The 26,360-nt window shown below is 37.0% G+C and overlaps 1 protein-coding gene and 1 pseudogene across 1 annotated transcript; both read left to right on the top strand.

Moving 5' to 3' along the window:
* Nucleotides 1–14,585: 14,585 nt before the first annotated feature.
* LOC133815339 (uncharacterized) lies at nt 14,586–20,176 on the top strand. Its single transcript, XM_062248191.1, has 5 exons — nt 14,586–14,682; nt 17,163–17,223; nt 17,305–17,402; nt 17,505–17,649; nt 20,154–20,176. The coding sequence occupies exons 2-5, from the start codon at nt 17,199–17,201 to the stop codon at nt 20,174–20,176; spliced, it is 291 nt and encodes a 96-aa protein (XP_062104175.1). The 5' UTR covers nt 14,586–14,682; nt 17,163–17,198.
* Nucleotides 20,177–23,078: 2,902 nt separating this feature from the next.
* LOC133815337 (13 kDa ribonucleoprotein-associated protein-like) lies at nt 23,079–23,638 on the top strand (annotated as a pseudogene).
* Nucleotides 23,639–26,360: the final 2,722 nt, after the last annotated feature.

Here is a 26,360-nt window from a genome sequence, read left to right as displayed (position 1 = left end):
TTGTTGCAAAGACAAAAATGGCTGAGTCGAGCAGCCTTTAATCTTGAGCAATCTTTTACTTTGGTCAAAACAACATGGTTGAGCCGAGCAGCCTTTAATCTTGAGAAATATTTTACATTTTTATAAATGCTTCTCGTTCTAGCTATATATCCACTCGTGCTTTTATTTTTTCTAGCTACTCGACATATACTGTTTTTGGAGTTCTGTGGTTCTGTGAATTGGAGCTGTTCAATTTTTTTCGAATGAGCTATATACAAAAAATGTTCAACCCTATTTACAGAAAAAAATTTATGGCACTTTTTATTGTCTGGTACATAGAGAACAATGTGCAAGCACTTTAACATTAATAAAAATTAATGTTTCTAACTCCTTTAGATTACGCGCTTTTCTCTTTGCTTGTCCATGTATGACTATGGTGCCCCCCAAGTGACCGAGCAAGATTCATAACTCTTAGGTTATCCTCTTGGTCACTTGCTAACTAACCAGAGTTGTTCGTAATAACATGTTCGGGGGTACTTGGGTTCGCCAAAACCTACAAAGGTTTCATACACTATTGACAATTCGTGAAATAAATCACTAATTAGCAAGATAATCATTGTAAAAGTAAGGCTTGTAAAAATGGACAACAATCGGGTCTTATTGATTAAAAGTTAACCATATAAGTTGTGTCTCTACGATGTAGCTTACATTCATAAATATTAATTATTACAATAAATGGGAAAATCATGCCTGTGCATAATTAATATAACTAACTTGAGCAGGTCGGTGGTATGGGCAGTTTGTGCGTGTACTGGCCAGTCAACGATCACTTAAAAGTGATCTTTATTGGTAGTAGTTCATCAGGTTTTCCACATTCCTATAACGGGGGACAGGTACCAACTGGAGATCTTGGTCATACCGCGCTAGTTTGTACGTTCCGGGCAGTACTATTTCTGTGACTTGGTAAGAACCTTCTCAGCTTGGCCCTAGCACTATTGCTGAGGCATCTCGAGTTTCTAGGAATATTCTTCGCAGGACTAGATCTCCCACTTCAAACTTTCATTCCTTAACTCTAGAATTAAAGTACCGAAAATTTTTTATGTTGGACTTTTCACGTCTTTTTTCAATCTGGTCTAAGGACTCGGTCATCAATTGGTGGTTACGATCCTGGTTGTACATTGTACGTCTATGAGAAGGTGGAAGCATCTGGACTAGCAGCATTGCATCATACCCATAAGTGAGTGCAAAGGGGGTATCACCAGTAGTTGTTCGCTCGGTAGTCCTGTATGACCAGAGTACTTCGGGAAATTTCTCAGGCCAGTTTTTGTTTAGCTAGTTCTAGACGCTTCTTCAAGGTGTCTTTGAGAGTTTTGTTAACTGCTTCGACCTGCCCGTTTGCTTTAGGTTGTGAGACTGATGATAAACTTTTTGTGATGCCATGCTTGGAACAGAAATCAGTAAACAGTTGTCTGTCAAACTGGGTGCCGTTGTCGACCACTATCTTCTGGGTAGAACGAACTTGTAGACTATATTTTTCACCACAAAGTCCAGTACTTTTTTGGAAGTGATGGTTGTCAGTGGCTCGGCTTCCGTCCACTTGGTGAAGTAATCAACTACCACGACTGCATACTGAACTCCTCCATTTCCCTTTAGTAACCGACGAATAAGGTAAATTCCCCAAATAGCGAAGAGCCATGGACTTTGCATTTGAGTAAGCTCGTTTGGGGATGCTCGGGGTATCTTGGAAAATCTCTGACACTTGTCACATCTTCGAACATATGTAAAGGCATCTTCATTCATAGTTGGCCAAAAGTAGCCTTGCCTTAAAATATTCTTAGACAGACTTTGCCCCCTGCATGGTTCCCATAGAAACCCTCTTGTACTTCTTCCAGCAATCGTCCTGATTCTTTTTGGGTGACATACTTGAGTAATGGCATGGATAATCCTCTTTTGTAGATAACCCCGTCCAGGAGTATATACTGAGCGACTTTCTTCATTAATTTTCTAGATTCATTGCGACTATTGGGCTAGATGTCGTGTTCCAAATAAGCTGCAATTGGGGTCATCCAGGATAGAGTGTTGTCTATAAAAAAGAATGATTTTGGTAGGTTGATACTTGGCTCTGCCAGGTATTCAATAGGGACTAGGTTGGCCTTGTCCGTCACAACACTGCAAGCTAGTCTAGCCAGTGCATCTACTGTGGCATTTTTTTCTCTTGGTATCTGTTGGATATTGTACCTCTTAAGCTGAGCAAGTAGGTCTTTGATCTTATCAAGATAGGCCATCATTTTTTCTCCCCGAGTAGTGTACTCACGAGGATTTTATTGACAACCAATTGTGAATCAATGTATAAGCCCAAGGCTTCAGCCTTTACTTCCCTTGCTAACCTTAACCCCACGATTAATGCTTCGTACTTCGCTTCATTATTGAATGCTTTAAATCCAAAACGAAGTGCACAATGGATGTGTTCCCTTCAGGAGTGATTAATGTTAGACTGGCCCCAGACAGCTAATCGGTAGATGATCCATCGACGTGCAACTTCCATACCTGGGGTTCTTCCTCGTAATGAACAGTACTAGTCGCTGGGTGCTCAGTGTTCTGTTCAACATCTATCTTGGGCAGTGGTTCAGACTCCTATGATTGCTCGGCCATTTCTTCGTCTGTATCTGGTATACCAGTACATTCAGCTACAAAATCTGAGAGAGTCAGGCCTTTAATTTTTGTTCGGGGCTGGTAAGTGATTTCATATTGCCCGAGCTCTATAGACCATTTTAATAACCGACCAGAGGTGTCTGGTTTTAGCAGGACGTGGCGCAATGGTTGGTCGGTAAGAACCATTATGGGATGAGCATGGAAGCATCACTACAACAATTTTGACCAAATGTTACAGTCAAATATTGCATATTTTAAAAAGTGTTATTGATTTATGCAAATAAATCAATTTTTTTTAAGTGGAAAACACATAATGATTTAGGCGCCAAATGAATTACTACAGGCACCAAATGAAATTTATGAAGGCTAAAGGAAAAATAAAAACAAAAATGAAGGGTTTTCTCTTTTCTCATCATCTAAATCCCTAAAGTCTAAACCATTGCACCCTTCATCTGCCTCACTCTCTTACACTCAGTCTCTCGGCTATCTCTCCCTCTCTCTCTCACACACACATACACAGGTATATATATATATTTTAGATTTCAATTTAAGATCATTAAAACATTTTGAATATGATCAATATATATATATATGTTTGTAATTTTTTATATTGTGTGGAATCATTTCTACAAATCTGTCACATAACTTACTCAACATTTACTTGTCATTTTAGTTATCGGATGCTTTCTGTTGCCTTTATATATATATATATATATATATATCACAGGCTCTCATTCATGTAAATGTAACAAGTTTTTAGTAGAGGGATTATGTGAGAAAGTGCTTTGGGTACTGAGAAAGAGCAGAGGGAACACAATTGTTTGGGAAAAGCGATTATACTAAATTTAGTTGGTATTAATCTTTTGTTCAGTATTGGATGTTTTGGGTTTCAGTATGATTTGGTGTTTTGGGGTTTGTATTTGTTCATGACCTTTTTTTAATTTTCTCTTGTTACAGAGGTCGTTTTTTTTCATCCGCTGGAAAATGCTTCGTTCTAAAAGCTCATACTTCACCCCCACTTTATACCACCAGGTTCGTTTTTATTATACTGTTTGTACATAATCATTTAATCTTTTTTTTTAAATATGTATCACACTCAAGGAATCAATTACATAACCAAGAGGGCCTTTTGTAATCCCATTATCTGAAAAGAAGCATGAGAAGAAGCAGAGAAACCCCAGCTCACAAAGTTACATCCACCTTGATTTGACTGAGTTTTTCTCAATAATTTTGCATTCCATTTACTTTTTTTTATTCAATTAAGGATTTAAGTTGTTTTTTTACTATTATTTCAATGACGTGTTCAATTTAATAACTTTGTTTTTAGTATTTCTTATCTACATTATATTTATATGTTTGTTAGTTATGTATATACTGGACTACTAGCTTTGCTAGCACACAAAAATTTGAGCAAACTCTCTTACCATATATTCCCTTTATATGTAGGTAAACACAAAGACTTGCTATATTGTTACCTTAACAGAAGAAATGATACGAGTAAGCATTAAGAGAATCTTTCGAAAGCATATAGAAATGCTCCATCTCCTTATTGTATTAATATCATCATAGCTTAATTTGTTAGACACGAGTTTCCTCTAGAGGAATTCCTCACTTTTTTTATCAATCACATAATTTTACATGAATGCCCAAGCTTTTGAGAGGCTTGGTTCTCTCCCATGAGCACAATTCTATCAATTCTCTCTATATCTTTTCCCTTATGATCTAGGCAGTTTATATAGTAATCCCCACAGTCCACATAGGCAGTATATTTGCTTATGTATTTTGAAATCACAAATGATGGACTAGAACTATAATATCTTGGCTACTCTGTAAATGATATGTCAGACTTTACATGATGATCATGATATGTACTTTATGCTACAAGTTGATGGAGATTTCCTTGAAAAAAGTTTCTTTATTTCCATTTGTCTATTTCATTTTTTAATTTGGAAACTTGCATATCTTTATTGTATTCATGATTTTTTTGAAGTTATGATTTGAGATTTATAAGTCTCTTTTTTTTTAGATATTTTTTTAAGGATTGAAAGAGTTATTGTTTTAAAGTTTAGTGAGTGTCTCTCATGATTTGTTCTAAATTTTCTTTCTCACCCTGTAAATCACATTTCTAAACTATAGGTTATTTGCTCCAAGTTTTTAGTATCAATTACTGTGTGTTGGCTTAAAGATTATTCTATCCTTTTTGGAGCCTTTAATGGGTATTTATAGGAGATTAAGAGAACACCCTTATGCTTTATAGTGTTTGACTCTTTCGTGTAAAGAATTTTTCCTTACTTGGGTATGGTTTTTCTGTGGTGAAGTCAAAACAAAAAGTGTCCATCCGTTGCTCTGATGTTTCAAATTGGTGAAGATGCTCTGTATCATAATGTAAGTTACTTACTAGCTACTGTAGAGTAATTTTATAATAATGTAGTTGTTTCTCTACCTCATATTTATCTATTCTCTCTTATACCTTCCTCTCTTTTAATGATTCCAATCTGATTATATTTGTTTTAGATATTAAATTATTATTATTATTTTCCTTTGCTTTGGATCTTGTTCAGTATGACTCTATTTATTAAACATGATTTCCGATGTTATTCTAATTTATTTCAAGCATATTTCTTTTATTGCCTTGAATATTGACATTGGACACCATCTGTTTGCAAAAATGTTTTATTGATAAAGTTAGTGTAACCTTATAGTTTGCTTCTCCGTGCATGGTTGTTTGTTCAAACTAGATTTGGGTTAATGTGAGTTGTTAAAAATGACATACATATATAATTCTTAGTAAGGAAGATCTTATTTACATGTTTTTTTTCGTGTCTTTTATTTTAATCAATGATTCAACATTGTGTTGTGAGTTATGCCTTCAAATTTTGTGAGGTGAGTTAAGATCTGTTCAATTTAACTCTTTTATATGCATGGATAATGGTTAAAATTTTCTTTTCTAGTTTTGGTCTTCCTTGTTTCTGTATTTTGTTTAAATACACCAAATTATTGAATATTTCAAAGTTTAGTTCGCAGGGTTTCGTTTATATTGCAGTAGTTTATAATAAGTTATGTTGTTTATTTAATTAATAATAGAAATTTAATGAAAGACTTAGCCTTTATGTTGCCTATATTTATTGAGTGAAGGGCAAATTAAGACAGTTTTTTTATTTGTCTAAGGCTATTTTTTAACATGTGATTTTGAGTTATTTGAAATCATTTTTACTGCAGTCATGTTGCACCATGTTTAATGGTATACTTAAACTTAATTGAGTTGGCACATGTAAATGACACCCTTTAGAATCTAAATAAATAAACATTACTATATATATAGTAAATGTTATAAAACTAATACTAATAAAAAATGAGATTTATTTTGTATTAAAGTGTTTAAAAAATGAAATTTCTTTTTACTGGTATATTGTGGTGTCATAGTGGCTAAAAGTATTGTGATTGAATTAATGAAAAAATATGACAATGGTTGAATTAGTATTTTGACTTGATACTGGATTGAACATTGGTATTTTTATTGTCTTACTATGGCAGAATTAGTCCTTGATTATCTTGTTTAGATTAGTCTTTTTGGTACTATAAAATAAGAAAAATTGAATTTCCATTTTTGTTTTCAAGTGTCTTTAGTTTTGCATTTTCTTGTAATTTTCATGTAGTTGAACTTAGTGTTGACGGTGAGAACTCGTCAACTAAGTTGAGTTGGAAGAAATTATCAAATCACGATCGTCAATAAAAAAGCTATAGAAATCAAACCAATAACTCAAGAATTATGACAGAATAACAATGGAGAAATCAATCAATCTTTCATTAATTCTCAAGCCTTTGCTACAATAAAACTTCCAACCCCCTTTCAGGTGGTCTTAGAGTTCATTTTATAGTAGGCTCTAATGGCCTTAGGTACATAGTGGTCCAGGAGACCATGGGGTACATAAGTACTATGTCAGGGGAGTGGCTTCAGAGGTTGTGGTCGTACATCCAGTACAGGAGCAGGTGTCAGGAGAATGCCTCCACTACTTGTCTGTACCCATGTCTGATGAGTGGTGGCAGGCATAGTGGCGCAGGAGGTAGTGGTGTCGGCTCTGACCTTTCGCCGTAGACGTACGGACCATGACTCTTACCCCAGCAGTCTCACTGGCACTGGTATCCGTACTCAGTACTAGGTCGTACAAGTATGTCCCATTCGACTCGTACTGGAGCCTCTAAGCATAGGGATCTCAAGGTGTAAGGAATGGGACCCTGGGTATGTGTTATGGTCCCGGCGTGAGGTGGAGATCTTGGATCCTTGGCACGAGATGCCTGAAGCCTTCCGAGATCACTCATGAGTCTGGTTGATAGGCATGTGGCCTTGATGGATGTCTAAGGATGTGTAGCGAGACACCCTCCTAGCGACCCTCTTGGTGGTGCGGCTCCCTTGGTGGCGCGGCTCTCTTGGTGCATGGCTCCGCTCACGTGGTTACCAGGTGGCGTGGCTCACATTCGCGAGGCCCTCCTCCTCACGCGTGGCCAGGGGCGAGATGGCGAGGCGGGGCCACAGGCGAGGCCACTCCGGGGTGCGGGCCAAGATGGCGAGGCGAGGCCACTTGAGTCAGGATGGCGAGGCGGGGCCACGGGCGAGGCCACGCCAGAGCAAGGCCACTTGAGCCAGGATGGAGAGGTAGGGCCATGGGCGAGGCCACTCCTGAGCGAGGTCACTTGAGCCAAGGTGGAGAGGCGGGGCCACGGGCGAGGCCACTCCGGGGCGAGGCCACTTGAGCCAAGGTGGCGAGGCGGGGCCATGGGCGAGGCCACTCCGGAGCAAGGCCACTTGAGCCAAGGTGGCGAGGCGGGGCCACGGGCGAGGCCACTTGAGCCAAGGTGGTGAGGCGAGGCCACTCCGGAGCGAGGCCACTTGAGCCAAGATGGCGAGGCGGGGCCACAGGCGAGGTGCATGGGCGAGATGGACCTCGTGTATGGCCGAGGTGCAGGTGCGTGAGGGGCCTCGCGTATGGCTGAGGCAAGGTGCACGGGCGAGGTGGGGCTCGCGAGGCTACTGAGCCTTGGTACCTATGCCTTGCCAATGTGGGCCACCTGGCATCGACTCCACGAGGAACGAACCTAGACTCGTGTCGTGATGGTGCGATGGCTTCCCGAGACGACAGTGGCCCAAGGGCCTTGCCTCGACCTCATATTTTCTCTTGATGAGACTTAGTTTCCTTATTTACTTTTGATTTGTCTTTAGTTTTTCATGTTGTTAATTCAGGCTAAATATTGTTTTTTATTTGTTATTTACATTATTAATAGAATCAGTTTGTTACGAGTGAGGAGCAATCACATCACAACAAAGACAGGGGTGTGTGTGCTGAGATAAAATTCAACAAGGGGAGTTTATATTAATGGATTAATTGTGGGTGCTCGACATTTCTTAAATAAGGTCTTCATTATTTTCAAATCTCATTTTTCTAGTCTAATATTCCATTTTTCTAGGTTTCTCAACTTAAAATTTTGTTTCATGTATTCGTTTGTTATGTATAGTGTGTAGTCTTTGCTTTTTGCTTAATTGGCTCAATTGTAGTTTATCTAGTTATTTTTGCATCTTCTGGATGTTCATGTCCATATATTGATTTGTTCACATATTGATTGAAGCAGTTGAAAATCATATGCCTCGTAATTGATGAAATTGACACAATACTTAAAGCTCTGGCTGCCAGCACGATTGCCCAACATGGTTTTCAACTAATTGCCACTGCTCACGGAGTGACAATCAAGAATTTGATAAGGAATACTTCCCTAGAAATGCTTATTGGGGGAGTACAGGTGAGATTATCACAACCAAACTAATACTTCAGTTAGTATATATAGTTATTAAAAATATAAGATTCTATTTTTTTGATCAAATTTATCTTATGATAATTTGCCAAAGCATTGTTGCCTAGAAATATAGGTTTCCATCACAAGTATCTCAATGAAAATAATTATTTCTACTTTGGCATCTAAATGCATAATTTGTGATCTTTGTATCATTTTTTCTACATAACCCGTATAGGAGACTGTATTTACTTTTGAAGGCTGCACTGATCAAATATGTAAAAGTCCAGATATGATATCCAATTATTTGCAGAAAATTCTATCTAATTTGAAAACTCTTGTATAGTTCACTATTAAGTATGAGTTTGAGTATTAATAATGTAATTTCTTATGCAGTTGAGCAAACCAATGCCACAATGGAAACAAGAGCATAATGAATCATGGATTGGAGGGTGGAGCTTCAAACTTTCTTTGTGTGTATTTGATTATGTTTTGTTGCTCACTTTTTAAGTAAATGACTAGTAGTTTGTTATATCTTTTTGTAGACTTCAAAAATTCAACTAAGAATGTTACGAAGTGGTGATAGTTATGGTTTGAATTGAATATTGTAAATGATTTAAATTAGTTAATACTCAATGTTATAATTCTCATAGTTTGCGATATATATTTAATTTTACATATGTTGATTAATTAATACAATAACAAATCAAGTGTAAAAGAAGAAGTGTTACAAATAACAAAGAAAAAAATGGTATTATTTGTGTTTTTAAAATATTTATAATTTTTTTTATATAAATATTACAAATGTAATAAAGAGTTATAGTTAATATAATTTAGCAATTTTACATGTTATAAAATGATCAATTATAATAGCGTACATAAAAATTTTGTAAGTTGTTATACTAATGAATTGTTATTAATTTAATACTATAACTACAAAGAGGTGTCATGGAATAATTTATTATATCAGTGAAAATAACATGTGAAAACTCTTATGGAAAATTTTGGACTTTTAATAACAATGGCTATGTTAGCGTTTTTAAAAGCGTTATAAATACTTCCGGTTATCAGTTTTTAAGTGTTATAAAAACTATTTTTTCTTGTAGTATATGGGCGAAGTTTTCCGGACGACAGGAGGAGGCAGTAAGTTAATTTTTCAATTAGAGGATACATGCTCTCGGCTTCGACCAGCCTTTTACTGACATAGTAGACTGGATGCTGGATCTTGTTTTCTTCTCTCACCAAGACAATGAAAAGTTTGTAGTATATTGTGATGCTTCTAGACAGGGTTTGGGATGTGTAATGATGCAAGCTGGAAAGGTAATAGCCTACCTATCGAGATAGTTTAAGGAGTATGAGCAGAGATATCCTACACATGATCTGGAATTGGCGGTGGTGGTATTTGCACTTAAGGTTTGGAAACATTATTTATATGGTGTGAAGTGCAAAATATACACTGACCATAAGAGTTTGAAGTAATTTTTTACTCAGAAGGATATGAATATGCGCCAGAGACGTTGGCTGGAATTGGTAAAGGATTATGATTGTGATATTCTATATATCATCCTGGGAAGGCCAATGTAGTGGCCGATGTGCTAAGTCGAAAGGGCCCAGGACAGTTGTTCAGTTCGAGACAGATATCAGATAAGTTAGCTAATAGATTACTAGAGCGAGTATAGAATTGGTGGTTAGTCAGTTAGCCAACATCACACTTCAGTCTACGCTCCTTGAGAGGATCAAGGAGGCATAGGGGGAGGATCCCTAGTTGAAAGAGCACAAAGAGAGCGTTTTAGCTGGGGTGGCTAAAGACTTCTCTATTTCAGATATGGGACTACTGAAGTACAAGGGTCAGATTTGCGTTCCGATGGATTCAGGTATTCGGCAAGAGATATTGGATGAGTCTCATACCACTCCCTATTCTTTACATCCTGGTACGACAAAGATGTACCAAGATTTGAAGACTCTGTATTGGTGGTCGGGGATGAAGAGGGATGTGGTAGATTATGTGGCCAAGTGTTTGGATTACCGGCAAGTAAAGGCTGAACATCAGAGGCCGGCACTACACCAAATATCCTTTTCCATAACACATGAATATAATAGTATTGAAAAAGTATTATGCTATACTTATATATATATATGTGTGGGGGAAAAAAAGGGCGGTAATTTATTTTGGGAGCCCGCCTGCCTATAACTTGTAAAAGTTATATTTTTTTTACTAATTCCTTCTTCTTTTTTAGAAAACTCCCCCGTTTTCTTTCGTCTCCGAAGTCAATCCCATGCTTCAGCTCCGACCACCTAACCACCATCCTCACAACCATTTTTCTCCGAGCCAAGCTCTAAATCTCAGGCACCCGTGAACCCAACCCCCAAACCAAGTGACCCCAGGTGCGAGCCCATCTCTGCGTGCCTTTGACCCAATGCGACTTCCATTCGCGAGCCACCACCAGGTGCGATTCTACACCCATTCCGCTGTAGAGCCCCGAGTGTGCACCAAGCTAGAGCTTGAACGATCCTGAGTTGTAGAGGAAGAAAATGGTGGCTGGGTATAAGGCTTACGCCGTTGAGGGGTATATTTTGATTTTTTGTCTTGAATGATGCTTGAGTGAATAGTTTACCGTTCATTACCAGAAATTTTAGATTTTAGTATTCTGATTGTGAAATATGTAGATATAGTTTTGGAGGTATATAGTCAAGATCCCTTCAAGATATTTTAGCTATATACAATCACAGATTAGTATTCTGATTGTGAAATATGCTTACTAACTTGTTACTTTTCTGTTTTTGGTGCAGAGGGGCAGTGGTTGTATCTGTCAAGAATCTTGTTGGATTTGTGCTGATCAAAGCGGATGGTAGCTGGTCGTGTGAGACCAAAAACAAAACAGAACATCTTCCTAACCCAGTAAGTAGCTTTAAAAATCGATGCTTTCTGAATGGAGCTTTTTAATTTCAGTACTGTTATATGTCAAATGCATTTGCTTATTGTTGTCTTTGGTTTAGTTTAGTTTGTTGTTCACTTTACTTGGTTGTTTATGTGATACTCATGCTAGTTGCTTCTATCTTTTTTATTACTGGATTTTACTGGTTTCTCTTAGGATGGGGATTTTACTGGGTGGTGGATAACTTATGGCTATCTAGAAGTTGGAAGATTGAACTTCTGAAGTTGCAAAATAATGATACAATATTTTTGTTTCTTGATCATTCTCATCAAGTACTAAGAGATTGTTTTTGCTTTTTTTTTTTCTTGATGCATTTACCAGTTGGGTAAGCGGGGTCTTGGATTCAGAAGGCAGTGCATCTGGAGATGTTGTTACATCAGTTAAAAGGTAGGCTCTTATTTTTTATTTTTGTTTACCTATTTATGTAGTTTCTGCTTTAATAGTTGGTGTAATTTGTTTTAAAACTCTATGTCTACTCTTTCATATAGGGGCATATGGGCAATGATAGCAGTTTTTCTCGATTATTACTTGCTGCAAGCCCCATCATCGTAAGTCCTTTGATATAATTTGTTCTGAAAAAACTTTTTGCTTTGTACAATTGCTTAATTGGTTCTGTTATTCTGTTCTTCTAGCATATCATTGTACTCAGCTACCTTGATTTCAAGATAGAATTTTGGTTTTTTGTTAGACTAAGTTATCTTCCTTCAACGTTTATTTTGTCTCCCTTTGATAGCTGCCATTTGTAATCTATTGATAAATGTTTTATTGGCAAGCTTAATAATATTAATCATGAAGAGAAGAGTGACTGGTAGCAGTAGTTTAAAAAAAGTCCTTTATTGGGAAGTCTTTAGTCACCTTTCCGTGTAACTAGTTACGTTGTACAGAATAACGATAATATTTTATGGATCTTTAATAATGATTGTTATATAAAATATGAGTTTCATAGTTCACTAGGATTTTTCTTATTTTCAGGGAAGGGCATTGGGATAAAATGGTCTAGATGGAGTTGGATCTCTAGGATGATTATACATAAAGAGAATGAATAAAAGAGAGCTTGAGTGGTTTTTGCTTGGTTCTTTGTAAAATAATTAGCATAAAACATGTGAACTATTTTTTGTCTGGTTTATGCTAGAGTTTCAAGGGGTATTCAGTTGAATCATGTATGTTGTTTTCTGACATAAATTCATACAGAATTCTGATCAGACCGCATCCAGCAATCCTGTATTAGGATACGAACTTTTTTTTTTCTACATGCTAAGAAACGAGAGAGAGAGAGAGAGAGAGAGAGAGAGAGAGAGAGATTAGGAAGAAGAGTGTTGCTAGCAGTCTCACTCCCAAATATATATGTAATTATATGTACAGTTACAGTGTACATCCTTATCATACTGGTTTTGTATAGTTCATCAGCAATTCTCATTCTCCACATATTTAAGTCGTCTGAATTGTTAAGGATATTATTTTTGCCAAACAAAGTTGGATAGGCGTTTATTCTGGCTATATATTGGCTGTAGTTAAGGTGTTTGGTCAAAGGCAGATCTCTTTAATGCTTTAAATTTTGTTATCTATGTTTCTGTAAATCCGCTTGTATTCGGACCATTTATTAGAAATTTTGTTCTGTTTTTTTTTTGTTTGACCCACTTCCTCTGTTTTTTTTTATTATGGTTTATTATTTTCTCTTTCTATACATATACAAACAATACAAAATAGAATTTTTTTGTAATATTTAAATATAAATATGTAGAGGAAGAAAGTCTTTTGTTTTCAGTTTCAGTGGGGAAGTGGCATGTAGCTAGTTCTATCAAGACTTGTTCATGTCTTTTCCCTGAATTAAAACCTCAATTTAATCTTTGTTTTTAATGGCATGAATTATTTTTCAATTTTTTCCACGTTACTTTTGTCGTGTATATACAATATCTATATATATACGCTTGGCTGTCCAGAATATAGTTGACTATGTCACCTCTTCACCTTATTTAGGCAACTGCAGCCTTGATTTTAAACAATCAACACCTTTATTTAGTTCAAGTTGTGAAGGAGATTGGGGAGGGTTTCTAGAGAAAAGCTGTTGTGGAGCAGCATTTAGTGAGTACCTTTATGTATTAGGCCAAAGAGCAAATCAAACTGGAAAATTATTTCTGAATTCCACTGAGCAAGGAAGTTGTCTCGTTTTGCTTACCTTTATGTACATGTTTCTCTTGAAACTTTACACAAAAGTATTGTTTTCAAATTGTTTTTTTCAGCTGGTCTGTGTTTTTTGCATAATAAAAGAAAGGGAAGACATAAAGCATAGTAAGAAGAATAGCATTAGAAAAGGTGACAATTCCTCTTTGACTGGATAATTGTGCAAATACTCTATATGGAAATGGAAATTGAAATAAAAACTTTGCTTTATGGATGTAGGTGTATGGATTCTGATTGGTTTCCTAATAGGAGTTGTAATGATGGTATTGGTTGCTGCATGCTTCTTGTATAGAAGATACTTTAAATCAAATCTCCCATCCAAAAACCATGGTATGCTCTAAAATGTTTCACCCCTAAACAAGAAGACATTTTTTCCTAGATGTATGCCATGTGCCATACTTGTACTTATTTTTGTCTAATTCACATGACAGTGTTTAGGGATGTCCTTACAAAAGAGCCTGCTTGCCGAAAAGTACCTGTCAAGGAAGTTTATGCTGCAACAAACAATCTCTGTGAATCAAATGTAATTGGTGAAGGAACTGCAGGTTAGAACTTTGCTAAAAAAAACAAGCCTGTTTACATAAAAAAGTGTAACAGGAAAGATATCCCTATGTCCATATCACCTTATCTAAGCTGTTTTTTGGACCATCCACCATAGCAATCCTAACAGGTGTTATTTTTAAATCAGGAAAGGTCTACAAAGGGTTAGCATAGAAGTATGCATCTGATCTGTTTACTGTTTAGTGTCTTAATAATAAGCCTAATAATAATTTAATATGCATCTGATCTGTGCTATTCAGGTGAGCCATATTGATAAGGGCATAAATCCACCCTCAGCTAATGAACTATTCCTCTAACAGTAAGTAAATGCTAGATATTAGGATAGGTGTTGTGGCTTGTATTGTAGCGCTAACAGTAAGTATATATATGATGAATATTAATTATTTGTGCCATATGCTCATTTATATTATAGGTTTCTTTATCGCTTGCAAGTGACGAGGCCACGAACTGCAGTACTTGGAAAGCTACCAAGGACTAGTGTGTACAGGAACACCCTGCAATACCCAGAGGCAAGGCAGATTCCTGGAGTTTTGATCATTAGAGTTGACTCTGCTATTGACTTCTCCAACTCTAACTATATTAAAGAGAGGTATCTTATCATTATTATTAATAGTTACCTTCTGATAGAGTAATTAAAAGAATGTGAGTGCAAGAATAGGTGCAGAGTTGACTAAGACACATTAAGTTAACCTGGTTACAAACCATTATCATGATAATCCATGGTTAATTGTAGAGACTTGCAAAGTTATATCACAGAAGTTGAATGAAATTTTACATAATAAATCTTTACTAATTGAAAGTTTAATTTGCTTGAGATGCTTAATAAGCACTCTTAGAAAGATGCTAAGAATTGCTTTTTAAATATTAGGGAGATGCATAGTGAAGCAAGCCATGAGAGTAGAATGAGCAAAAAAAAATTAAAATGCAGTTTTATATTAAATAAAGAAAGCTGATAATGATAGCTTTCAAGTAGTTAATAGATCATAAAATAAGTAATTGTAATCACTAGTTACCAGTTAGAGCTAATGATCTCCAACTTATAGTTGTCCCTATGATAAAGGCAAGTGATCCTTCAAGAACAATCATGAGTTGAAGAACAAACAAGCAAACATATATAAGAATTTAACTTTCTATGATAATCTCATCTAGTATTCAGAATTAAGATGAAATTAATCATCTGTGTACCTGATTTAGTGTTGTAAGACCTCCATGGAGATGCTCTCTGCTATATATATTGGGACCTGTTCATGTTTTCATTCATTAGTAATCTTATTAGTATAAATAATATGAATATATTATCATTAGAAATATAAACAATTAAATGGTAGTCAAAAAAGTTACCACATAAGAGAAAATTCCAATGACATATCATGTGAATAGTCTTCCCATGTCAAGGGACATAGCTCCCTGTATCAGAATTTTTTTCAACTCAGAAACTGACCCAATTGAAAACAATATTCAACAATTTAATACTTGAAGACATACTGAAAATTTATCCAGTAGATCAGTAGACCTACAAGTGTCTCTGCTGTGTGGTGGGGTGTTGTTGCAACTGCACTTATGCAGCTAGCTGCTGCTGCTGTAGGGGTATATATATACATATATATTTATATATAAGAATAAAAGAATATCATTAAATATGATAGTTTATATATAGCAGTATAGTATCTACTAGTAAAAATAATGATTAAAAGAAATAGACAAACAAACACATAAAGGATCTCTATTAATATATTCTCATTATATAGTATAGAGCAAAATATATATATATATATATACTACTAGTGATAGTGAAAATGAAAATGAAAAAATATATTCTCATTGAAGATCACTTCTGTTTTTTTGGGCCCATTTTACTCTTAGTTGTTGCCTTTTATTGTTCATTTTGCATCTAATTTTGTTATCTATTTTATGTATATTGCGTCAGAGTCCTTATGTGTTTGCTACTAGTCTTCATGTCTAAATTTTAAAAGTGTTGCTTCTTCTATTTCTCTTCTAAGATTTACTACATCTAAGCTGCAATATGATGTTCTACATTTAAAAATTAAATGAACTTGATGCATTTGTTTAGATATTACTTCACCAATTCCAAGCCCCCAAATGTTTTCAATAAGAAACAAAAAGCTCAGTTAAAGAATTAAATAACACACACAAACACCTTATGATCACAGCAAGAAACCAGAAAAGAAAGTAAGAAAGAACACACACCATTACAGAACTCAACCTTGCAAGAATGAATATCACATCTCAGCTTTTTTTCTCTGTTTTCACGCTTCTTTTCTTGAGTTTTTTTTCTTCCTCACAATACCCAACTAGCTTTATAAGACAGCTGGAACATTTATACAATGTGTAGGATATAACTACCATAACTAACTTTATAAGCCAGCTTTCTAACAACACTAGAAAGATATGTTTACTCTAATTATTCCACACAGTGGCTTTCTTAAATAGAAATTATTTTATGTATGCTGATACAAGTGATATTAAACTTGTTGAGATGACTAGTTGACTTACTTGACTATAGTCTTACCTACTAGTGTGGAATATAACAGAATATGACTTACTTGAGAAAACTTCTTGTCATTGTGTGCCTTGAGTGTGTAATCTCATGTTTCATAGTGAATTTGACTAAGGACCTCTGTTGCCTTGGCTGTAGGACTAACCTAATTTGGTTAAGTCCGAACAAAGAAAACTTGGGCATTTCTGGTGTGTTTGATTAAATTTCTATCAGCTAACTTTGTCTTCGATATTGTTAGCCATTTTTCTGTGTGTTTGTAATATGTTTTTGCAGGGGTTTATAATACAACAACTAGAATATGAGATTATTTGTTGGCATGTTTTCAATTGACAAGTGGTTAATATTGTTGATAAAGAATATGTGTGGTTGTACATTTGGCACTTGTAATTAAGAACTTTTGAGTGATAATATTTGTTTTATGGATATTTGTTCAAGATCAAGATTTTTGATAGACTATTCTTCTAACTGTGTTAATAGTAAATTACACTGATAGTTGTTTTTCAGAGGATGAAAAGTTATTCGCTGAGTGATTTTCTTATTACTTTACACAGGTTGTTCATGAGGAATTTGGTATTCTTGAAGGTTTAATGACAACTGTTCATGCAACTACAGGTTTGTTTTTCACTTTATTTGTTTCTATAATAGGAGAATAGTTTACAAGTTGGTTACTTGACTCTTGTTTCTAATGTTCAGCAACACAGAAGACTGTTGATGGCCCATCAATGAAGGATTGGAGAGGAGGCCGTGGAGCTGGAAAAAATATCATTCCTAGTTCTACTGGTGCTGCAAAGGTAGTGAAATCTAAATTCATAGGGAAATCTAAAAACAATGATGGTTTTAATGTGGTTTTATTCTTATTCTTATGTTTATTATTTTATTTTTTGGAACTATAGGCTGTTGGAAAGGTTCTCCTAGAACTGAATGGAAAACTTACTGGAATGGCCTTCCGTGTTCCAACTCCTAATGTCTCGGTGGTGGACCTAACTTGTCAACTTGAGAAGAGTGTTTCTATAATAGGATCTAGATCACGTGTTGAAAGTAGTAACTTTTCTCTATGTTGAATATTTAAGACTCCTTGAATACTTAAAGAACATTTTGTTGTTGATGACAGTGTTGAATGTTTTAAACTAGTTTGTGGATTGTTAATACAATGTTGAATGTTTTTACTTTTTGTTATTTGAAAATCAAGTTCATTTGATGATGCTAGTATATATTAGAAAGCTAATTTTAATTATATAAAAAAATTAAAATATAATAGAATAAATTAGTGTTATAATACGAAAATTGTGTTATACTATCTATTACAATAACACTTTTTATGTAAAGAATTGTGTTATGCAAACTTCATTATATAACACAAAAAATGTGTTATACTAAAGTGTAGTATAACACAAAAAAAAGTGTTATACTAAAGTGTAGTATAACATAGATTTATAAGTATTGAAATGTGTTATATAATCGACTATAAATAACATAATTAAACACTTATCTATTTATTAAAATATCACAGAAATTGTGTTATCGTTGACAGTATAATAACACATCTGTATAACAATGATAAAGTGTTATGTAAAGTACCCTGACCTACGATAACATAGTCGGTCTTAACACATCAAAAAGTGTTATGGTATGTTTTGATAACACATTTTCGGTGTTATTGAAAGCATTTTTTCTTGTAGTGCGGCAGGGTTGTTGCAATCTCTAAGGAATCCAGAGTGGAAATGGGAGGATATCACTGTGGACTTCGTGGTTGGATTTCTGAAGACCGTGGGACAACATGATTCAGTGTGGGTGATTGTGGACAGGTATACTAAGTCCGCCCACTTTTTGCCTGTTAGGACAACTTATACTATGGAGCAGTATGATGAGTTGTATACGAAGGAAATTGTACGACTTCATGGGGCTCCAAGGTTGATAGTATCCGACAGGGACCCCACCTTCACCTCTAAGTTTTGGGAGAGCTTGCAGAAGTCTATGGGCACACAATTGCGGTTTAGTACTACTTATCATCCTCAGACGGACGGACAGTCTGAGAGGACGATTAGATATTGGAGGATATGTTGTGAGCCTGTGTGCTGGATTTTGGGGGATCTTGGAGTAAGTATCTCCCTTTGATTGAGTTTTCATACAATAAAAGTTATCAGGCAACTATCGGAGTGGCTCCATATGAGATGTTATATGGGAGAAAGTGTAGATCACCTATCCATTGGGATGAGACGGGTGAGAGGAGATATATGGGTCCTGAGGTTGTTCAGAGGACCAATGAGGCGGTTGGAAAGATTAGAGCTCGAATGATCGCCTCCCAGAGTCGCCAGAAGAGTTACTCAGACTTGAGACGCATGAGCGTAGAGTTTCAAGCCGGTGGCCATGTATTTCTCAGAGTTTCTCCCTTGAGAGGAGTGAAATGGTTTGGTGTACGGGGCAAGTTGAGCCCTAGGTTTGTTGGCCCCTTTGAGGTTCTAGAACGGGTTGGAGTGGTAGCTTATAGATTGGCGATGCCTCCAACTTTATCAGGGGTTCACAATGTGTTTCATGTATCCATGCTTTGGAAGTATGTATCAGATTTTACGCACGTGCTGAGTTATGAGAACTTGGAGCTGGATCAGGATTTATCGTATGAAGAGAAGCCAGTTCAGATTCTCAACCGAAAGGATAAAGTCTTACAGAGCAAGACCATCGCCTTAGTGAAAGTTCTGTGGAGGAACAGCAAAGTGGAAGAGGTGACTTGGGAACTTGAGACAGATATGCGGGATCGGTATCCCGAGTTATTTAGGTACTTTCGAGGACACAATTTCTGTAAGGAGGGGAGTCGTTTTGTAGCTTCCCAAATTTGTTAATAAGGCTTAGGGCCTTGATTAGCGTGCCTGGAGGGCAATAATTGATTTAACTACGTTAATATGTGAATTTGATGATTATGTGATTAGAAATGCATGTGTTAGGTGAATTAAATATGCATGTGGGCCCCATTTGCCTATTAGGGGCATATTTGTAATTTTAGACCGTTAGGGCATAAATGCAATATTTTTGTATATTGTGATTGATGCCATGAGTGAGTGGAGATTTATTTGTGATGCATGATCCGAGATAGTCCTAGGGAGCAGTTTAGCTAGAAAGTCACAACGGGGTCAAATACCCGACTCTGGGGGAGTCTAGGGGTATTTTGGGAACGTAATATGTGTTCGGGAAACGGGTAGTAATTTAGCAATTATTTAGGCATGTCAGGTTTAAATGGGGATTCATAGGAACATTCGAGGAATTGGCAAGGGATGGGCTTTGACTTCTTTGAGCTACTGAGATGTTAGGAAAAGCAGAAGGGGAGATAACATCAACTCTCACTCTTTCTCTCTCAAGTCGGTTCCCACTCTCTCTCTCTCTTTGGTGTTTGGAAATTTTGGAGGAATTTGAGAGTCTTAGGCTGAAGAATTGAGGGATCTTGCTTGCTGTGCTTATGGGAAACAATTCAGGGGAGGAGATACGACAGAGGTAAGGGTTAATCTAACTTATTTTATTGGTTTTGCTGTTGAATTCTCTTGGAAATATAGGCTTGCATGAAAATGGGTTCTAAGTATGATTATGGGTGTTGGCTGAGTTTATGGGATTGCCTATGGATTTGTTATAGAGCCTAGGTTGTGTGGAAGGGAGGTTTAGGCTTAGTTTTGGGTTTAACTGGTATTTGAGGTGAGAATTCATGGGTTAGGTTTGGAGAAATATGTTGAATACATGGTGATTTTCTGGGTTTGGAGGCTCGAGCCGCAGCCCGTGTGTGTCGAAAAGGCTGGAAGCCTCTGTCTGCTCAGGCGCGCTGCAGCCCATTGTTTGGAGCACCGCGGCCCATGTCTCTCAGCAGAGAGGAATTTTGCCTCTGACTTGGGGTGCGCCGCGGCCCTTAAGGGGCTGGACTGCGGCTCAAATGCAAGATATTGTTCGTTTGAAGGATTTTGGCACGGGAACCCAAAAGTTAAGGCTCGGGAACGATTTTACCACCCGGATTGGTAGAATCCAAGGTCTCGGAGGCTAGCATTATGCTTCGAAGTTATTTATTGGATTAGAACTTGATGGATGGCTATTATGAATGCATTGTGACTAGGTTTTCAGCAAGGCTCGGGTTAGAGGATTGTGCTCGGGATTACGGTGCTCAAGAAGCTTGGGACGTAGGTAAGAAAACTGTTGTACCCGTAGAGCAAGGCGTGGATCTATTATTTGTATTGCAGGGCATGGCCCTATTGATTGGATTGCAGGGCGTAGCCCTATTGTTTATGTTTAGCAGATGTTTAAATATTTGTTGATATTATGCTATGTGGTGTATATTTGTCAATGAACGACGAAGGCTGGGAATGGCGAAGGCTGGGAACGGTGAAGGTCGAGAGCGGCAGGAAGCCGAGTACGGCAAGGGGCTAGGAACGGCATTGAGCATGCAAATTGCAAAGCCGAGTATGGCAAGGGGCCGAGAATGGTGTTGAGCACGCGGAGTGCGGGCTGTTAGGGTGAGACCCTCCTAGGATGATGTAGTCATCCTCTCAGTGAAGACCGCGAACCCAGGGCCTGGTAAAGCGCCTGGGATGGCATGGCCGCTATGTGTTTAGCCTGTTGGCTGCTTTGTTATATGTTGTTGATATATATGCCTATGTTATTTGTTTGGTGTTGAGTTTTCTTGCTGGGCTTCAAATCACGGGTGCTCTATGGTGCAGGTAAGGGCAAGGGAAAGGTCGACCAACCATGAGTAGGAGAGCGTGGAGCGACGAGTACATGTTCGGTCTGCCTGGCCGCCATGGCTAGGCTTATTTTTGGGGAAATGTACTGTAATAGTTGTTTTGTCTCCTGAGTCGACCTTAAATGTATTATGTGATGTAAAGTATTTTCTAAAAAGAGTTTTTGGGATCCCAACTATATAATTTTTTATGTCTTCAATGAATAACCAAATGTTTAGTATTTAATGTCTTGGAACGGGTTTTATCTCAGTTTAGTCACACTTTTAATATAAAACCTCGATTAGCGAGCTAATGGCACATTTTAAACTTGCTTAGGAACGACTCTAAGGAAGTAGGGTGTTACACGTTCCCACTGTCAAAGGCAATCTTATGCTTCTTGTCATGGCCATGCCATTACCTGTAAATCCATACAGCGCATGGTTCCAAATCTCTAATGCTCAAATTCATCCTCTCTAGGGTACTCTTGAACAGGATGTTGGCAGATGACCCATGGTCAATCATCATTTGGGCTACGATCATGTTAGCTATATGTACTTCTACCACTAATGGATCATTATGTGGATGATGTACATGACTTGTGTCCTCCTCGTTGAATGTGATGGGATCACACTCATAGCGAGGTTGTTTCAAGTACACTCCTAGACAGCTAATACATCTTCCTCCTACTCGTGCCTAAGGGAATGAGCGTATCTTTCTTGAGCTTTGTCGGAGTTTCCGGCCAAATGTTGCCTGCCACAGATCATATATAGCTGACCAGAACTTGGTGGTGGTAAGATAGGCTGACTACTCTAATACTGCTGAGACTATTGTTGAGGAGGTTGTTGAGGATGTTGGTCGGCAGTCGGTCGTACATACCTCTTCAGATTAACATTGTTTTGTCTAATGAGGAATTCTATCTCCTCCTTCAGGTGGTTACATTCATTGGTTTCATGACCATAGTCATTGTGAAACCGACAGAACTTGGTCATATCCTGTCTATTAACATCCTTCCTCATTGGTGGAGATCTTCTGTACGGTACGACAGCCTGCCTGGCATTAAAAACGTCCGCTCAGGTCTCTAGCAGGATGGATTACATAGTAAATTTGGGAGCCTATTCCCATGTTTTGGGTTGCTCGACAGTCTTAGGCTTCTTATTGTCATTCTGGTTACCGCTACTTCCAACTTCATTACTGTGTTTGCCATTCTTAGCCCCATTCTTTGCCCCCTTTGCAGGGTTGGCGCTATTTCTAGCATCTGTTTTCCCCTGCTTGGTCGCCACCTGAGTTGGATTATCCACCTTCTGCTTGGCTTCCTCAAGCTAAATGAATTCCTCTGCAAAGTTTTGTATGATGTCTTCAAAGTTTTGGGGTATATAATACAATATATATGGGTAAGACTATAGTAGGGAGGTGGGTTTTTCCGTACGGGTGAGGTAATATTTTAGGCGGTTAATATGTAAGCAAGTGGTAGAGAAAGTGTAGGGTGTACGAGATTAGTGTAGACTGTGGTGTATGTAATTTTTTTTTCTAAAATACTTTTTATTATTTTAAAGTTGTCAGAATTTTGTCTTGTCCCTATTGTGAATATTTTCTTAATATTTAAAAATAAAAGAAAACTACTTTTTCTATTAAATATTAATAAAATACCATAAAAAAAATTACTTTGGCATGTGGAGCAATTCTTCAACATATGCTTAGAGGTAGAGTTTTTTACTTTCTTGGATTAGGCAACCCATGTTAATTTTAAAAAAAAATGCAAAGGCAGCTATAGTGTTGGCGATGGGGATCACTCTGATCTGGGTTGCAGCCTGCAGGTTCCTTTTGATTGATATTTTTAGCGTCGTTGACATATGGTTGAACTCCGACTTTCACTACTTGACAGCGTCTTCTTTCATAAGCAGTTCTTTGCTTTGCCAACGTAAGTGTGTGTTTCTCATTGTATTTGTTTTTGCTCTGATGGATGAATTTTAATTCTCATCTACTCTCTGCTTTGAATCTATGTAAAAAAATACTTATACTTTGACTTATTTTTTATTTTTATTTTATTTTCTCTGGACATTGATTTTGTATTCGGTTCAGTCCTTTGCTCTAAATAAGGGTATTTTTGAGTTTGTGGTATTGGCAGCAAACGCTGAGCTGCTTGAGATTCTTTTGCATCTTCCTCTGTTGGCTGAAGAAAAGAATGTCCCATGTGTTTTTGTTCCATCAAAACAAGCACTTAGACGAGCTTGTGGTGTCACAAGACTCGTCATTGACTGCCCCGTGACAGTTAATGGGGAAAGCCAATTGAAATCTCAAATACAACAACTCAAGAAGCCATTGAGAAGCTCCTGATCTAAATGATGATGGATGCTATATTTAGTGTGATGGGCCTCTTCACTCATATTAGTCGCTACTTTACATGTTTTGGCTAATGAATTTGTGCTATTGACAAAAACTTACAAAGGATTTTTTTTTAATTATGAATTTTTTTATTTTTCTGCAATGCAAGAAAGAATGCTTAAAAAATAAAAATTCACATATTGAACATGAAACCAAAATCAATTTTTGTGATATAACATCAAAAAAAAAAAAAAAACTTCTGTGATATATATATAAACAACTAATTAATACCACAAACATACATAATAGATTACCCGGTCCTTACCGTCAACACCTTGCGCGGCACTGGAACTTATCAATATAAGTGTGAATTGTTAAAAAAAAAATAGAAAAAGTGCTTTATTGTCTCCCTAGAGGAAGATTCTCACATTGCTTTAGAATACTCATTTGTAAGTGTATATAGATAGTGGACTTGAGCATTGGGGTTGTGCCCCAAGGGTACCCACTTTTGTAGAAGAGGGACTTTTGTGGAAGAGGGAGGAGTCACACAAAGACTCACATAAACAACACGCGCGCGCGCGCCGCCGTTGTCGTCCGACCAACCCAAGCCGAGCTGGCTGGTTGGTTGGTGTGGTGTGCACCTTATTATTTTTTTGAAAAAAAAATTATTTATTAATTTTTATTTTATTTAATAAAAACGTGAATAATTTTTTTGGTAAAACTGAAGACTTTTTCTCTTCAGCATTTTTTTTAGGGAGATCCAACTTCCTCTCCCACGTTTTAATAAAACGTTTTTTTTTTCTATTAATTGAGATCCACTTCTTTAAAAATTGGTGCGATTATTTTCAGAAAAGTAGTTCTCAATTTTTTCGATCAAAAAATTGCACTGAGTTTTAATAGATTCCGAGCAGTAACAATTTTAAGGGTGCGGTATTCGAACGATTCTCTACGGTGCAGTGAAGGTCTGATACAGTGTATTGACTGGGCTGTTTTATCCTGGGGACGACAAGGCTGATAGTCTACTTACACATTTCTGGGCAGTGCCGCGAACGTCTTAAAGAGAGCGACCTAGTCCGCGACTTAGCCCAGATTATTAATCGGTAATTTCGTTCCTTTTTTTTATTTCTGCAACAACTATCTCAACAATTTTAAGACGCTTAGTTTCTGCCATGACTACCGATGATAACTCTGGTGTTGTTGACATTAATAAACCATTTCGTTTTTTAGGGTAACCATTTTAAAAGATGGAAACAGAAGATGTTATTTTTTCTCACAATGAAAAAGGTTAACACTGCTCTGACTACTGATAGGCCTATTGTCTCTGAAAAAGATGAGAACGATGAAAAAGACAAAAAACTAAGGCATTAGAGGCTTGGGTCGAAAATGATTTTTTATGCAAAAATTTCATTCTCAATGGTTTATCTAAGACCTGTATGATTATTATAATTATGACAAAACTACTAAGGAAATCTGGGACGCGCTGCAAAAGAAGTATGACACTGAGGAGGTTGAAACCAAGAAGTACGTTGTCAGTCGCTACTTCAAATTTCAGATGACCGATGACAAGTCAGTGGAAGCCCAATCTCATGAACTTCAGAAAATCGCTCATGAAATAATTTATGAAGGTATGTCTTTAGATGAACAATTTTAAGTTGCTGTAATTATTGACAAACTGCCCCCTGTGTGGAAAGATTTTAAAAAATTTCTCAAGCATAAAACAAAAGAATTTTCACTGGAAAGTCTGATCACTCACCTTCGTATTGAGGAGGAAGCTCGTAAACAAGACCAGAATGAAGAAGTGCTTGTTGTATCCAGCAACAACAACACTAACAAAAAGTCCATTGTGGAAATGAAACCCAATGGGAAAAACTTCAAGAATCAGAATCGAAAACAGAATTCAAACCGCAACAATCAACCTTGGAACAATAATCAGAATTTGAACCATCAAAGGAACCAAAAGAAACAGCAGCAACACCCCCTAATAATAATAATAAGAAGAATGAACCTGCTCCATTTCTGTGCTTTGTTTGCAACAGACCAGGTCATATGGCACGCAAGTGCAAGAACAGGCCAAGCTCTGCACCGCAGGCTAACCTGACAACTGAAGAGCCTTTCACGGCTATGATATCTAAGATCAACCTTGTTGGTGGATCAGAAGGGTGGTGGGTAGACACTGGCGCTTCTCGCCATGTTTGCTATGGTCGAACTATGTTTAAGACATATACTGCTACTACTGAGGATAAGAAAGTGTTGCTGGGAGATTCACACACTACGATTGTTGCTGGTATTGGAGATGTGGAATTAAAGTTTACCTCTGGAAGAACTGTGATTCTTAAGGAAGTCATGCACACTCCAGAGATGAGAAAGAATCTGGTCTCGGGCTACCTTCTCAACAAGGCGGGGTTTACACAGACTATATGGGCTGATTTTTTTACTTTAACTAAGAATGGGATATTTGTAGGGAAAGGGTATGCAACTGGGGGAATGTTTAAATTGAATGTTGATGTTAATAAAGTGAATGCTTATGCTTATATGTTGTGTAATTTTAATACTTGGCATGCTAGACTCTGTCACGTTAACAAGCGCATAATTAAGAATATGAGCGGTTTAGGTTTAATTCCTAAATTATCTTTAAATGACTTTGAAAAATGTGACTATTGTAGCCAAGCTAAGATCACAAAAACACCGCATAAATATGTGACTAGAGAAACTGAGCCTCTAGATTTAATTCATTCTGAT

Source organism: Humulus lupulus, chromosome 2 (assembly GCF_963169125.1).
Source record: "Humulus lupulus chromosome 2, drHumLupu1.1, whole genome shotgun sequence".
Classification (NCBI taxonomy): domain Eukaryota; kingdom Viridiplantae; phylum Streptophyta; class Magnoliopsida; order Rosales; family Cannabaceae; genus Humulus; species Humulus lupulus.
The sequence above is the reverse complement of the archived record's forward strand: the minus strand, read 5'-3'. Positions and strand labels throughout refer to the sequence as shown.

What these genes read in the sequence shown, in the direction of transcription:
- LOC133815339 (XM_062248191.1), top strand. Translation starts at nt 17,199, where the DNA reads ATGACAACTGTTCATGCAACTACAG. An exon ending in AACTGTTCATGCAACTACAG is followed by an intron (nt 17,224 to 17,304) that starts GTTTGTTTTTCA and finishes TCTAATGTTCAG; the next exon opens with CAACACAGAAGACTGTTGAT. An exon ending in ATCTAGATCACGTGTTGAAA is followed by an intron (nt 17,650 to 20,153) that starts GTAGTAACTTTT and finishes TTGGAAATATAG; the next exon opens with GCTTGCATGAAAATGGGTTC.